Source organism: Mustelus asterias, chromosome 1 (assembly GCF_964213995.1).
Source record: "Mustelus asterias chromosome 1, sMusAst1.hap1.1, whole genome shotgun sequence".
NCBI lineage: Eukaryota > Metazoa > Chordata > Chondrichthyes > Carcharhiniformes > Triakidae > Mustelus > Mustelus asterias.
Window position 1 is genome coordinate 106,663,673 of NC_135801.1, and position 12,667 is coordinate 106,676,339.

General features: G+C 42.8%; 1 protein-coding gene across 3 annotated transcripts in view; it reads left to right on the forward strand.

Moving 5' to 3' along the window:
- The first annotated feature begins 7,011 nt into the window (after positions 1-7,011).
- The window catches only part of LOC144495877 (putative methyltransferase NSUN7), a 123,815-nt gene continuing 118,159 nt past the window's right edge, over positions 7,012-12,667 (forward strand). For all 3 annotated transcript variants that reach the window (XM_078216580.1, XM_078216561.1, XM_078216570.1), the window contains exons 1-3: positions 7,012-7,129; positions 7,407-7,543; positions 11,151-11,519. In XM_078216580.1, the coding sequence (XP_078072706.1) occupies positions 11,210-11,519 (310 nt within the window). In that variant the 5' untranslated portion in view covers positions 7,012-7,129; positions 7,407-7,543; positions 11,151-11,209. The remainder of the gene's footprint in view (positions 7,130-7,406; positions 7,544-11,150; positions 11,520-12,667) is intronic.

Here is a 12,667-nt window from a genome sequence, read left to right on the forward strand (position 1 = left end):
ATTAGCTCAGTATAGATTTACAGGAGAGACTATTAGCTTAGTATATATGTACACGAGAGAGTATTAGCTCAGCACAGTGTAACTTTATTTATTAGTATCACAAATAGGCTTACACTGCACTGAAGTCACTTTGATAATCCCCTAGTTGCCACACTCAGGCGCCTTTTCAGGTACACTGAGGGAGAATTTACAATGGCCAATGCACCTAACCAGCATGTCTTTCAGATTGTGCGAGGAAACTGGAGCAAACCACACAGACACATTGAGAACGTGCAGACTCCGCGCAAACAGTGACCCAAGCCGGGAATTGAACCCAGGTCGCTGGTGCGGTGAGGCAGCAGTATTAACCACTGTGTCAGCATGCCGCCGCCCATCCCTTTTGCCCTGAGTGCATTGGAACTGGTTCTGAGGGAGGTGGGACCAGTACAAATCGGACAGTCTGCAACTGGGCAAGACTGGAACCAATATCCTCGGGGGGAGTGTTTGGTAGTGCTTTTGGGGAGCGTTTAAACCAATGTGGTAAGGGGATGGGAACCGATGCAGGAAGTCAGAGGAAAGTAAAGTGGGGACAGAAACAAAAGGCAGGAAGGGGAAAAGTGGAAGGCAAAGAAACCAAAGACAAAAATCAAAAAGGGCCACAGTATAGAGACTGTGGAGAACTCAGTGAATGGGTCCATTAAGGCTAAGAGAAATAAAACACAGGGAGAGTGTACAAAACATGACAGGACAGATGGTCTGAGAAAGCAGGGCAGAGAGCAGGGGAAGTCTAGATTAAACTATATTTATTTCAATGCAAGAGGCCTGATGGGCAAGGCAGATGAACTCAGGGCATAGATGGGTACATAGGACTGGGATATTATAGCTATTACTGAAACATGGCGAAGGCAGGGGCAGGGCTGGAACCCTAGATGACTAATTTATTGAAGTCCTGGTCAAAAAGAAGGAGGAGGTATATGACACGTATAGGCAGCTGGGATCAAGTGGCTCCCTTGAAGAGTATAGAGGTTGTCGGAGTAGAGTTAAGAGAGAAATCAAGAGGGCAAAAAGGAGACATGAGATTGCTTTGGCAGTTAAGGAAAAAGAGAATCCAAAGAGCTTCTACAAATACATAAAGGCCAAAGAGTAACGAAGGAGCGATTAGGGCCTCTTAACGATCAACAAGGTTGTCTATGTGCGGATCCACAAGAGATGGGTGAGATCCTAAATGAATATTTCTCATCGGTATTCACTGTTGAGAAACGCATAGATGTTAGGGAACTTGGGGAAATAAATAGTGATGTCTTGAGGAGTGCGCATATTACAGAGAAGGAGGGGCTGGAAATTTTAAAGCGCATCAAGGTAGATAAATCCCCAGAACCTGATTAAATGTATCCCAGGCCGTTGTGGGAGGCTAGGGAGGAAATTGCGGGTCCCCTAGCAGAGATATTTGAATCATCGACAGCCACAAGTGAGGTGCCTGAAGATTGGAGGGGGGCAAATGTGCCTTTGTTTAAGAAGGGCTTCAGGGAAAAGCCTGGGAACTGCAGACGGGTGAGCCTAACGTCTGTAGTGGATAAGGTGTTAGAAGGTATTCTTTGAGACCAAGATCTACAGGCATTTAGCGAGGCAAGGACTGATTAGGGACAGTCAGCATGGCTTTGAGAGTGGAAAATTATGTCTCACAAATTTGATTGTGTTTTTTAAAGGGGTAACTAAGAAGGTAGATGAGGGCAGTGCAGGTGATGTTGTCTACATAGATTTTAGCAAGGTCTTTGACAAGGTACCACATGGTAGGTTGTTGCATAAGGTTACATCTCACAGGATCCAGGGTGAAGTAGGCAATTGGATACAAAACTGCCTTGATGACAGAATGTGGAGATGCCGGCGTTGGACTGGGGTAAACACAGTAAGAAGTTTAACAACACCAGGTTAAAGTCCAACAGGTTTATTTGGTAGCAAAAGCCACACACGCTTTCGGAGCTCTAAGCCCCTTCTTCAGGTGAGTGGGAATTCTGTTCACAAACAGAGCTTATAAAGACACAGACTCAATTTACATGAATAATGGTTGGAATGCGAATACTTACAACTAATCAAGTCTTTAAGAAACGAAACAATGTGAGTGGAGAGAGCATCAAGACAGGCTAAAAAGATGTGTATTGTCTCCAGACAAGACAGCCAGTGAAACTCTGCAGGTCCACGCAACTGTGGGAGTTACAAATAGTGTGACATGAACCCAATATCCCGGTTGAGGCCGTCCTCGTGTGTGCGGAACTTGGCTATCAGTTTCTGCTCAGCGACTCTGCGCTGTCGTGTGTCGCGAAGGCCGCCTTGGAGAACGCTTACCCGAATATCAGAGGCCGAATGCCCGTGACCGCTGAAGTGCTCCCCAACAGGAAGAGAACAGTCTTGCCTGGTGATTGTCGAGCGGTGTTCATTCATCCGTTGTCGCAGCGTCTGCATAGTTTCCCCAATGTACCATGCCTCGGGACATCCTTTCTTGCAGCGTATCAGGTAGGCGCTGCAAGAAAGGATGTCCCGAGGCATGGTACATTGGGGAAACTATGCAGACGCTGCGACAACGGATGAATGAACACCGCTCGACAATCACCAGGCAAGACTGTTCTCTTCCTGTTGGGGAGCACTTCAGCGGTCACGGGCATTCGGCCTCTGATATTCGGGTAAGCGTTCTCCAAGGCGGCCTTCGCGACACATGACAACGCAGAGTCGCTGAGCAGAAACTGATAGCCAAGTTCCGCACACACGAGGACGGCCTCAACCGGGATATTGGGTTCATGTCACACTATTTGTAACTCCCACAGTTGCGTGGACCTGCAGAGTTTCACTGGCTGTTTTGTCTGGAGACAATACACATCTTTTTAGCCTGTCTTGATGCTCTCTCCACTCACATTGTTTTGTTTCTTAAAGATTTGATTAGTTGTAAGTATTCGCATTCCAACCATTATTCATGTAAATTGAGTCTGTGTCTTTATAAGCTCTGTTTGTGAACAGAATTCCCACTCACCTGAAGAAGGGGCTTAGAGCTCCGAAAGCTTGTGTGGCTTTTGCTACAAAATAAACCTGTTGGACTTTAACCTGGTGTTGTTAAACTTCTTACTTTGATGACAGAAGACAGAGGATGGTTGTAGAGGTTTGTTTTTGGAGGCCTGTGACCAGCGGTGTGCTTCAGGGAGTGGTGCTGGATCCACAGTTATTTGTTATTTATATTAATGATTTGGATGAGAATGGCATGGTTAGTAAATTTGCAGATGACACACAGTGAAGAAGGCTGTCTAGGATTACAATGGGATCTTGATCAATTGGGCCAGTGGGCCAATGAATCGAATATGGAATTTAATTTAGATAAATGTGAGGTCATGCATTTTGGTAGGTCGAATTGGGACATGACCTATTCAGTGAATTATAGGGTGCAGGGGAGAGTTATAGAACAAAGATATAAGGAGTACAGATTCATAGCTCTTTGCGAGTGGAGTCACAAGTGGACTGGGTGATGAAGAAGGCATTCGGCTTGGTTTCATTGGTCAGAACATTGGATACAGGAGTTGAGACGTCTTTGTTGAAGTTGTACAAGACATTGGTAAAGCCACACTTGGAATACTGTGTACAGTTCTGGTCACCCTATTATAGAAAGGATATTATTAAACTAGAAAGAATGCAGAAAAGATTTACTGGGATGCTACTTGGACTTGATGGTTTGAGTTATAAGGAGAGTCTGGATAGGCTGGGACATTTTTCCCTGGAGCATATGGGTGATTATGGGTGATTTTATAGAGGTCTATAAAATAATGAGGGGCATAGATAAGGTAGATAGTCAACATCTTTTCTCAAAAGTAGGGGAGTCTAAAACTAGAGGGCAGAGGTTTAAGGTGAGAGGGGAGAGATACAAAAGGGTCCAGAGGGGCACATTTTTCACTCAGAAGGGGTGGGTTTCTGAAATGAGCTGCCAGAGCCAGTAGTAGAGGCGGGTACAATTTTGTCTTTTAAAAAGCATTTGGACAATTACATGGGTAAGATGGATATAGTGGGATATGGGCCAGGTGCGAGCAATTGGGACTAGCTTAGTGGTAAAAACTGGGCGGCATGGACAAGTTGGGCCAAAGGGCCTGTTGCCATGCTGTAAACCTCAATGACTCTATGAGTACAGCAGAGAGCATTAACTCAATATGACGAGTACAGGAGAGAGTATTAACTCAGTACAGAGTACAGGAGAGAGCATTAACTCAAGATAGAGAGTACCAGCGAGAGTATTAACTTAGTACAGAGAGTACAGGAGAGAACATTAACTCAATAAAGTGAGTTCAGGAGTGAACATTAACTAAATACAGTGAGTACAGCCGAGAACATTAACTAGATACACTGAGGACAGGAGAGAGAGCATTAACGTAGTACAGTGTACAGGAGAGAATATTAACTCAGTGCAGACAGTTCAGGAGATTTGATTTATTTTTGTCACATGTATTAATATACAGTGAAAAGTATTGTTTATTGTGCACTATACACCAAAGCATACCGTTCATAGAAAAGGAAACGAGAAAGTGCAGAATGTAGTGTTACAGTCATAGCTAAAGTGTAGAGAAAGATCAACTTAATGCGAGGTAGGTCCACTTAAAAGTCTGATGGCAGCAGGGAAGAAACTCTTCTTGAGTCAGTTGGTACATGTCCTCAGACTCTTGTATCTTTTTCCTAACAGAAGAGGGTGGAAGAGAGAATGTCCAGGGTGCATGGGGTCTTTAATTAAGCTGGCTGCTTTGCCGAGGCAGCGGGAAGTGTAGACAGAGTCTGGTTGCGTGATGGATTTGGCTACATTCACGACCTTTTGTAGTTTCTTGCAGTCTTGGGCAGAGAGGAGCCATACCAAGCTGTGATAAAATCAGAAAGAATACTTTCTATGGTGCATCTGTAAAAGTTGGTGAGAGTCGTAGCCAAATTTCCTTAGTCTTCTGAGAAAGTAGAGGCATTGGTGGGCTTTCTTAACAATAGTGTCGGCATGGGGGAACCAGAACAGGTTGTTGGTGATCTGAACACCTAAAACCTTTTGACCATTTCTACTTTGTCCGCTTTGATATAGACAAGGGCATGTTCTCCACTACGCTTCCTGAAGTTGATGACAATCTCCTTCATTTTGTTGACAGTGAGGGAGAGATTATTGTCGTCGCACCAGTTCATCAGATTCTCCATCTCATTCCTGTACTATAGAAGACAGCATTAACTTGATATAGAGAGTACAGTAGAGAACATTAACTTGATATAGAGAGTACAAGAGAGAGCATTAACTCAGGATAGTGTACAGGAGAGAGTGTTGACTCAGTATAGAAAGTACAGGGGAGAGCATTAACTCAGTACAGCGAGTACAGGAGAGAGCATTAACTTAGTACAGAGAGTACAGGAGAGAGCATTCACTCAATAGTGAGTACAGGAGAGAAAGCATTAACTCAGTACAGGGTACAGGAAAGAGGATTAACTCAATATAGAGAGTACAGGAGAGAGCATTAACTCAGTATAGAGAGTACAGGATGTAACTAGTAGAGTTGACTAAGGAGAACTGGTGGATGTGGTTTATTTAAACTTTCAGAAGGCTTTCGACAAGGTCTGACATAGAAAACTACTATGTAAAGTTAAAATGCATGGGATTGCGAATAGTGTCTTGAGATGGATCAAAAGCTGGTTAGCAAATAGGAAGCAAAGAGTTGGCATAAATGGGTACTTTTCCGATTTGCAGTGACTAGTGGGGTACCGCAGGGATCAGTGCTAAACTGATCACATTATGTATTAATGATTTGGAAGTGGGAACTAAGTGTATTACCTCCAAACTTATGAATGATATGAAGTTGGGTGGGAGGGTGAGCTGTGAGAAGGATGCAAAGATGCTTCAGTGTGATTTGGACAGGCTGAGTGTGTGGGCATATGCATGGCAGATCCAGTATAATGTGGATAAATGTGAGGTTACCACTTCAGTAGCAATAATAGGAAGGAAGATTATTATTTGAATGGGTGTAAATTGACATAGGTGGATACTCAGCGAGACCTTGGTGTCCTCATGCATCATTCGCTGAAAGTAAGCATGCAGTTACAGAAAACAGTAAAGAAAGCAAATGGTATGTTCGTCTTTACAGCAAGAGGATTTGCGTGTAGAAATAAGGATGTTTTACTGCAAATGTATAGGATGTTGGTGAGGCCACACCTGGAGTATTGTGTGCAGTTTTGGTGTTCTTATCTGAGGAGGGATGTCCTTACTATAGAGGGAGTTCAGCGAAGGTTTACCAGGCTGAATCCTGGGGTGGTAGTTCTGTGAGAACAGTAAGTCGGTTAGGATTGTATTCATTGGAGTTTAGAAGAGTGAGAGGGGATCTCATAGAAACTTATTAAATTCTAACAGGGTAGATTCACAAAGAATGTTCCAGATGGTGGGGGAGTCCAGAACTAGAGGTCATAGTTTGAGGATAAGGGTTATACCTTTTAGGATTGAGGTGAGGGGAAATTTCTTCACCCAGAGTGGTGGACATGTGGAATTCACTACCACAGAAAGTAGTTGAGGCCAAAACATTGTGTGATTTCAAGAAGAAATTAGATGAAGCTCTTGGGGCTAAAGGGATCAAGGGATGTGGGGAGAAGGCGAGATCATGATATTGATTCTGATGATCATCCATGATCAAAATGAATGGCATAGCAGGCTCGAAGGGCCGAATGGCCTACTCCTTCTATTTTCTATGTTTCAGGAGAGAGAATTAACTCAGTGCAGACAGTACAGGAGCGAACATTAACTCAGTGCAGAGAAACCAGGAGAGAGCATTAACTCAGTGCAGAAAGTACAGGAGAGAACATTAACTCAGTAGAGACCAGGAGAGAGCATTAACTCAGTGCAGAAAGTACAGGAGAGAACACTAACAGGGTGCAGAACAGCACGGATTGCAGGAGAGAGGTCAGAATAGAGCACAGCTCAGCACAACACTGCTCTCCCCTCCCTTAGTCCAAATTTATTGCCGCGACTTGCAAACATCTCGAGATTTGGCGGAAGCTGGACACGGTGAGGATTTCAGCGATTGTAGTAGTCATTGTGCACACCTCCAGCGACAGCTTCAACTATTAAATCAAAAGGAAGTTTAACTCTGCTGTTACTCCTTCAAAATAAGAGGTGAGACAGGAGCACCTTCTGTAAAGCTTATATTTTACGTTGAAAGTAAATTTACTATTTTCTGCAAGGATTAGTGTTAAGTTGATGTTGTAAAAGTTTAATGCTTATATTCACGTGATAATGTAAGAAGTGCGTGAAGCTGGTTGAGATTTGAGTTGCTGCTCAGTGGCGGATGATCCTGGAATTATGTTCCTACAAACTGATGGCATTAAGATTTGACCCATCCTTGATTTGTTTTCTAACTACTGCCTCACATCCAACCTTGGTTACCTTGCAGGACTCGAACGATCTCTGATCCGCGCCGATCTGGCAACTCTGGATTGAATCTCTCCATTCATATTCCCTACCCTCCCGCACTTCAGCTTGAAACAAAATCAGAAATGACAAAAGAAAAGTTCTGAGAATTTTCAGCAGGTAAGGCAACACTGGGGAGAAACAGAATTAGTGTTTTAGGTCAATGGCATTTCACCTGAATTGGATTGTTAGAGAGAAGCAACAGGTTTTAAGCAAGTAGAGAGGTGGAAAAAGGTGAGGGTGTGTGTGGAGGACGGTGAAGAACCCCCGCTCCCCCCCCCCCCCCCTTCCCTTCTCCTCTCCAGCAGTCCTGCCTGACCTGCTGAACATTGCCAGCATCTGCAGTATTTTGCTTTTGAATCTGACTACGAGGGTGCATTAAGCCCTCCTTGACCTCAATTATACTAGCTTCCTTCAACACCCGTTGTTCAACCTGGTGAATTCCTCTTGCTTGGTTCTTCTCATACTTTACTGGTCCTTGACAGAAGATCTTTACCAAAAGCATCTCTTCCTGCCCTCCTAAAAGATGCCCAGAAGTTCAACCTTTCCACCCCCACCTTTGATGCCCCCATGTCCTCTGTACTGTCCAGCTACTTGTCTGACACCCAATTTTGGGTGAGCCTAATTATATCCAGCTGAAGATTGAGAATCCCTTTATACTTCAAACATTAGCCACCAATTTAATTATTCCACCCCTTCCTTTAAATTTTGCTATTGGCTTAGAGTGAGCCAGAGTGTTTGTAACCTCTTCTTCTTAAACCCTACTCTGAATTTCTGACACCCATATTGTTTTGCACAAAGACTACCCTGGCTACTAACTCTGCAACATTGCTGCATGTATTTGTTGTAACTCCTTACGGTGTTTATCCCAGTCCAACGTCGGCATCTCCACATCATGTATTTGTTGTCTGCAGACTCTACCAGATGGCTGGCCTCCCATTCTCCATGCTACATTAATTTCACCTCATGCCAGTCTTTGCTGTCTGTATCTCATTTTGTACCAAGTCCTGCTGATGTGTCACCCTTGCTGTTGCTACATTTGAGTTATAATCTCCCACTAACCTTTAATAACATTTCTTCATCGTTTTTCCCCTCTACCTCTAACGTCCTACAGTCGCACAACCTCTTCTATCTTTGCTTTCGCTGACTTTTTAAAATATGTAAAACAATGAAGTGTTGGTCAGTTAATGACCGGTGATGTAATGGAAAAACTGCTACTAAAAATGGCTATTGTGACCTCATAAACAAACTGATGTTTCATGGGAAATAATATTTTATAGCTATTTAACAAAAACAGTTTTGATGTATTGAATATCACACATTAATGAAAATGTAAACAGAATGAGGGCACAGTGAAGGTAATTACGGCATGAGGTATTTTAGTTTCAATTTCAGCTTTTCAGCAGGCTCCAGAGGTTTCAATGAAAGTAGTTAAGGCATTAAGTTTTTTGTTTAGTTTCAGTAGCTGTTTTTGAGAAAAGATGCACAACTTGCAATACAAATTGAAGTTATTGGAGTAAATTGGTGATTTTCCTGACAATTCAAACAAGGTAGGCAACTTGAGTGTTGTCAAGCTTTGTCAAATAATTATTCTAAAAAAAGCTGTGAACATGTAAACATCATAAAATAGCTACAGCATAGAAGGTGACCATTTGGTCTGTCGTGTCTGTGCCAGCTCTCTGCAAGAGCAACTCAGTCAGTCTCCCCACACTGCTTTCTCCCCATAGCCCTGCGAATTATTTCTCTTCCGATATTTATCCAATAACCATTGCTGAATCTGCCTCAAGATCAGGCAATGCATTCCAGATCCTAATCACTTGCTGTGCAAAAGAAATCCTCGTGTTTATTTGGTTCTTTTGCCATTTGTCTTAAATCTATGGCTCCTTTGGTTCTCAACCCTTCTGCCAATGGGAAGAGTTTGCTATATTCAGATCCCTCATGATATTGAGCACACAATCAAATCTCTTCTCAACTTCCTTCTTTGAAGAGAGGGATCCATCTATCCTCATGTTTCATCCCTGGGACCATTTTTTGAATCTTTTCTGGACCACAGACCCATAACATCCCTACAGTGCAGAATAGAGGCCATCTAGCCCATCGAGTTTGCATTAACTTTCCGAAAGAGCATCCCACCCAGGCCATCCCTTCCGCCCTATCCTTGTAACCCTGCATATTTACTATAGCTAATCCATCCAACCTACACATCTTTGGACATAAAGGGACAATTTAGAAAGGCCAATCCACCTAGCCTGCACATCTTTGATGCCTTCATATCTGAAAAGAATGGTGTCCAGAATTAGACAAAATACTTCTGTTTTATAACGGTTTACCATAGTTTCCTTGCTCTTGTGCGCTATACCTCTATAAAGCCCAGGATTCTGAATATCTTATTTATTAACTGCTTCCTCTATCTGCCTTGTCACCTTCAGTGATTCATGCACAAATATTCACAGGCCCCTTTGCACCTACACCCCCTTTTAACTTGTATGGAGGTGATGAAATAACTGAGGATTGAATGCCTTTAAAAAGCAAAAACACAAGTTGCCTCCATGCTTGAGTATATGCAAAGACAAAAACAGAGAACTTATATTGCATCTTATGAAGCATTTACATTGCATATTTCATGACCTAAGTTGTCCCAAAGCACTTTACAGCTGATTAAGTTATTTTAAGTGTAGGAAAAGCAACTTACACACATCAAAGCTGCACCAGCAACTATGGGGTCATAGAGGTTTACAGCACGGAAACAGGCCCTTTGGCCCAACTTGTCCATGCCGCCCAGTTTTTACCACTAAGCTAGTCCCAGTTGCCAGTTGGGTGATGACCAGGTAATCTGTTTTAGTGATTTTGGTGGAGGGAAAAAGATAAATGTTGGCTAGATCTCTGGAAGGATATCCTTGCTCTTCCATGGGAATTTTTGATATTTACCTGAGGGAGAGACAATGGGGCCATGGTTTAACATGCCATCTGAAAGATAAGACCTCCTACAGTGCCGCATTTCCTTAGCACTGCACTAGTGTCAACTTAGATTATAAGCTCAAGTCTCTGGAGTGAAACATGAACCTAGCACCTAAATTTAAAAGTGGTTCCAATGTACAATGAACAGATGAACCATTTGGACTAGATCCTCCTTCTGTGTTTGGTAAATGCTCTGAGTTGTGGAGGCACTGGTTACATTGCAGTTGAACTCAGTATTCACAAATTAGGGATGATAAAGTTGGTCAATAATTCCGTTCTAATTGGTGTCTGATAGGTATGCACAGATATTCGGTAAGGCTAGGATGAGCTTGGATCTTTGATATGCTTTGCAGTTAAATAACCTGTTGGTACTGCCAAGATTCTTGTGAATAATGGTTGCTCGGTTGAGGATAGGTGCATGGTTAGCACCAATGGAACTATATTTTAATCAAAAATCAATGCCTGCAGCAGAGGAGAGAGGAAACCTAGTAGATAAAATTGGCATGGTTTGGGGGTGGGTAAGTTTTTAAAAGGGAAATAAGCACTAAAAACTGGACCAGTAATCCATCATGAAAGTGCAAAGTTATCTATAGAGAATAAAAACCTTTCTGGTGTGACAGCTCATTTTTTTTCTGGGCAAGTTTTGGAAAGTGAAATTCTCGTGCCTGAATAACTCAGGTTGGTGTGGTCGTTGGATATTGGGTAGTTTTAGTTTTAATTCAGAGAATTTGTCATCTGCTGATGTGAACTTCCATTTTGGTCTCTGCAGGGAAACTGGAACTTGTTTGAATATTTCAGCCTGTCACCCAATTACAAGGGAATCCAGAAATGCCACATGCAAGATGTGAAACAGGTTCTTTAATTGAAATTACTTCTGAGATCTCAAATCTTGATGAATTGACCATCTCACGTAAGACACTTGCCAGTGAGAAGGACTTTGCTTTGCACGGTGAAAAGAACGGCTACCCTGATTTTATCTACAAGGTTTCAGCGGACATATTTCAGAGTATACATGTTGAGAAGCCACCTTCCAGAAGGCTTATAAACTATGAAAAAGATCCAGGATTGACCATCCCTGAAATCAAAGATGAGAAATTCCAACGCTGGGTGTATAAGCTCGCCTTCAGTGCTCTGAAATGTAAGTAAAACAAGTGGATGGATTTTTTTTTGAAAAAGGTTGAAGAGACATGGATAGGAAGTAAAAATGAAAGGAGATAAAATTCCGAAGAAAAAATAATGCAATTGGAGAAAGATCCTCAATTGGCGGCACGGTAGCACAGTGGTTAGCACTGCTGCTTCACAGCTCCAGGGACCTGGGTTCGAATCCCGGCTCGGGTCACTGTCTGTGTGGAGTTTGCACATTCTCCCCGTGTCTGCATGGGTTTCCTCCGGGTGCTCCGGTTTCCTCCCACAGTCCAAAGATGTGCGGGTTAGTTTGATTGGCCATGCTAAAGTTGCCCCTTAGTGTCCTGAGATGCGTAGGCTAGAGGGATTAGCGGGTAAATGTGTAGGGATGTGGGGGTAGGGCCTGGGTGGGATTGTGGTCGGTGCAGACTCGATGGGCCAAATGGCCTCTTTCTGCACTGTAGGGTTTCTATGATCCTCTAATAACATTGGTCCAGCTGCAATCATGAAATAGATATAATGTAGAATCACTAGGATGATGTAATGAATTAAATGGAATAGCATGATGAAGGTTTTTTAAAAAAAGGATTAAAAAAATATTATTTTGTGGGATGTAGGTATTGTTGGCAATGTCAGCCTAATTGCCCTTGAGAAGATGGTCGTGAGCCCTCTGCCTGAACTGTTGCAGTCCATCTGGTGCAGGTACTCCCACAGTGCTGGATTTTCATCCAGTGACAGTGGAGGAATGGCAACATTGTTCCAAATCAGAATTGCATTTATTGCACCAGTGGAGGCTATTGGAAGATCTAATACATGCATTCAAAATGACGCAAAAGCTTGAGAATAAAACATGAATGTAAACAGGTGTAAGTAAACATTGTTATAGCACCAGAAAAACTAAGGGAGAGTTTCTTTCATGCATAGGGTCTGCACATGGAATACTTAGCCACAAGTAGCTGCAAGCTCAAACAATCACAAATATTAAATAAACATGAAATTTAATAAACATCTGCATTAAAAAACATTCAATCATGTAGAGAAAGAGCAGAATAATGACTTTGAATAACGATTAGTTGCAGGCAGGGCACAAAGGGCTCAATGACCTCGACCAATGGAGAGGATGTTTCCTCTTGTTGGAGACTCTAGAACTAGGAGGTCACT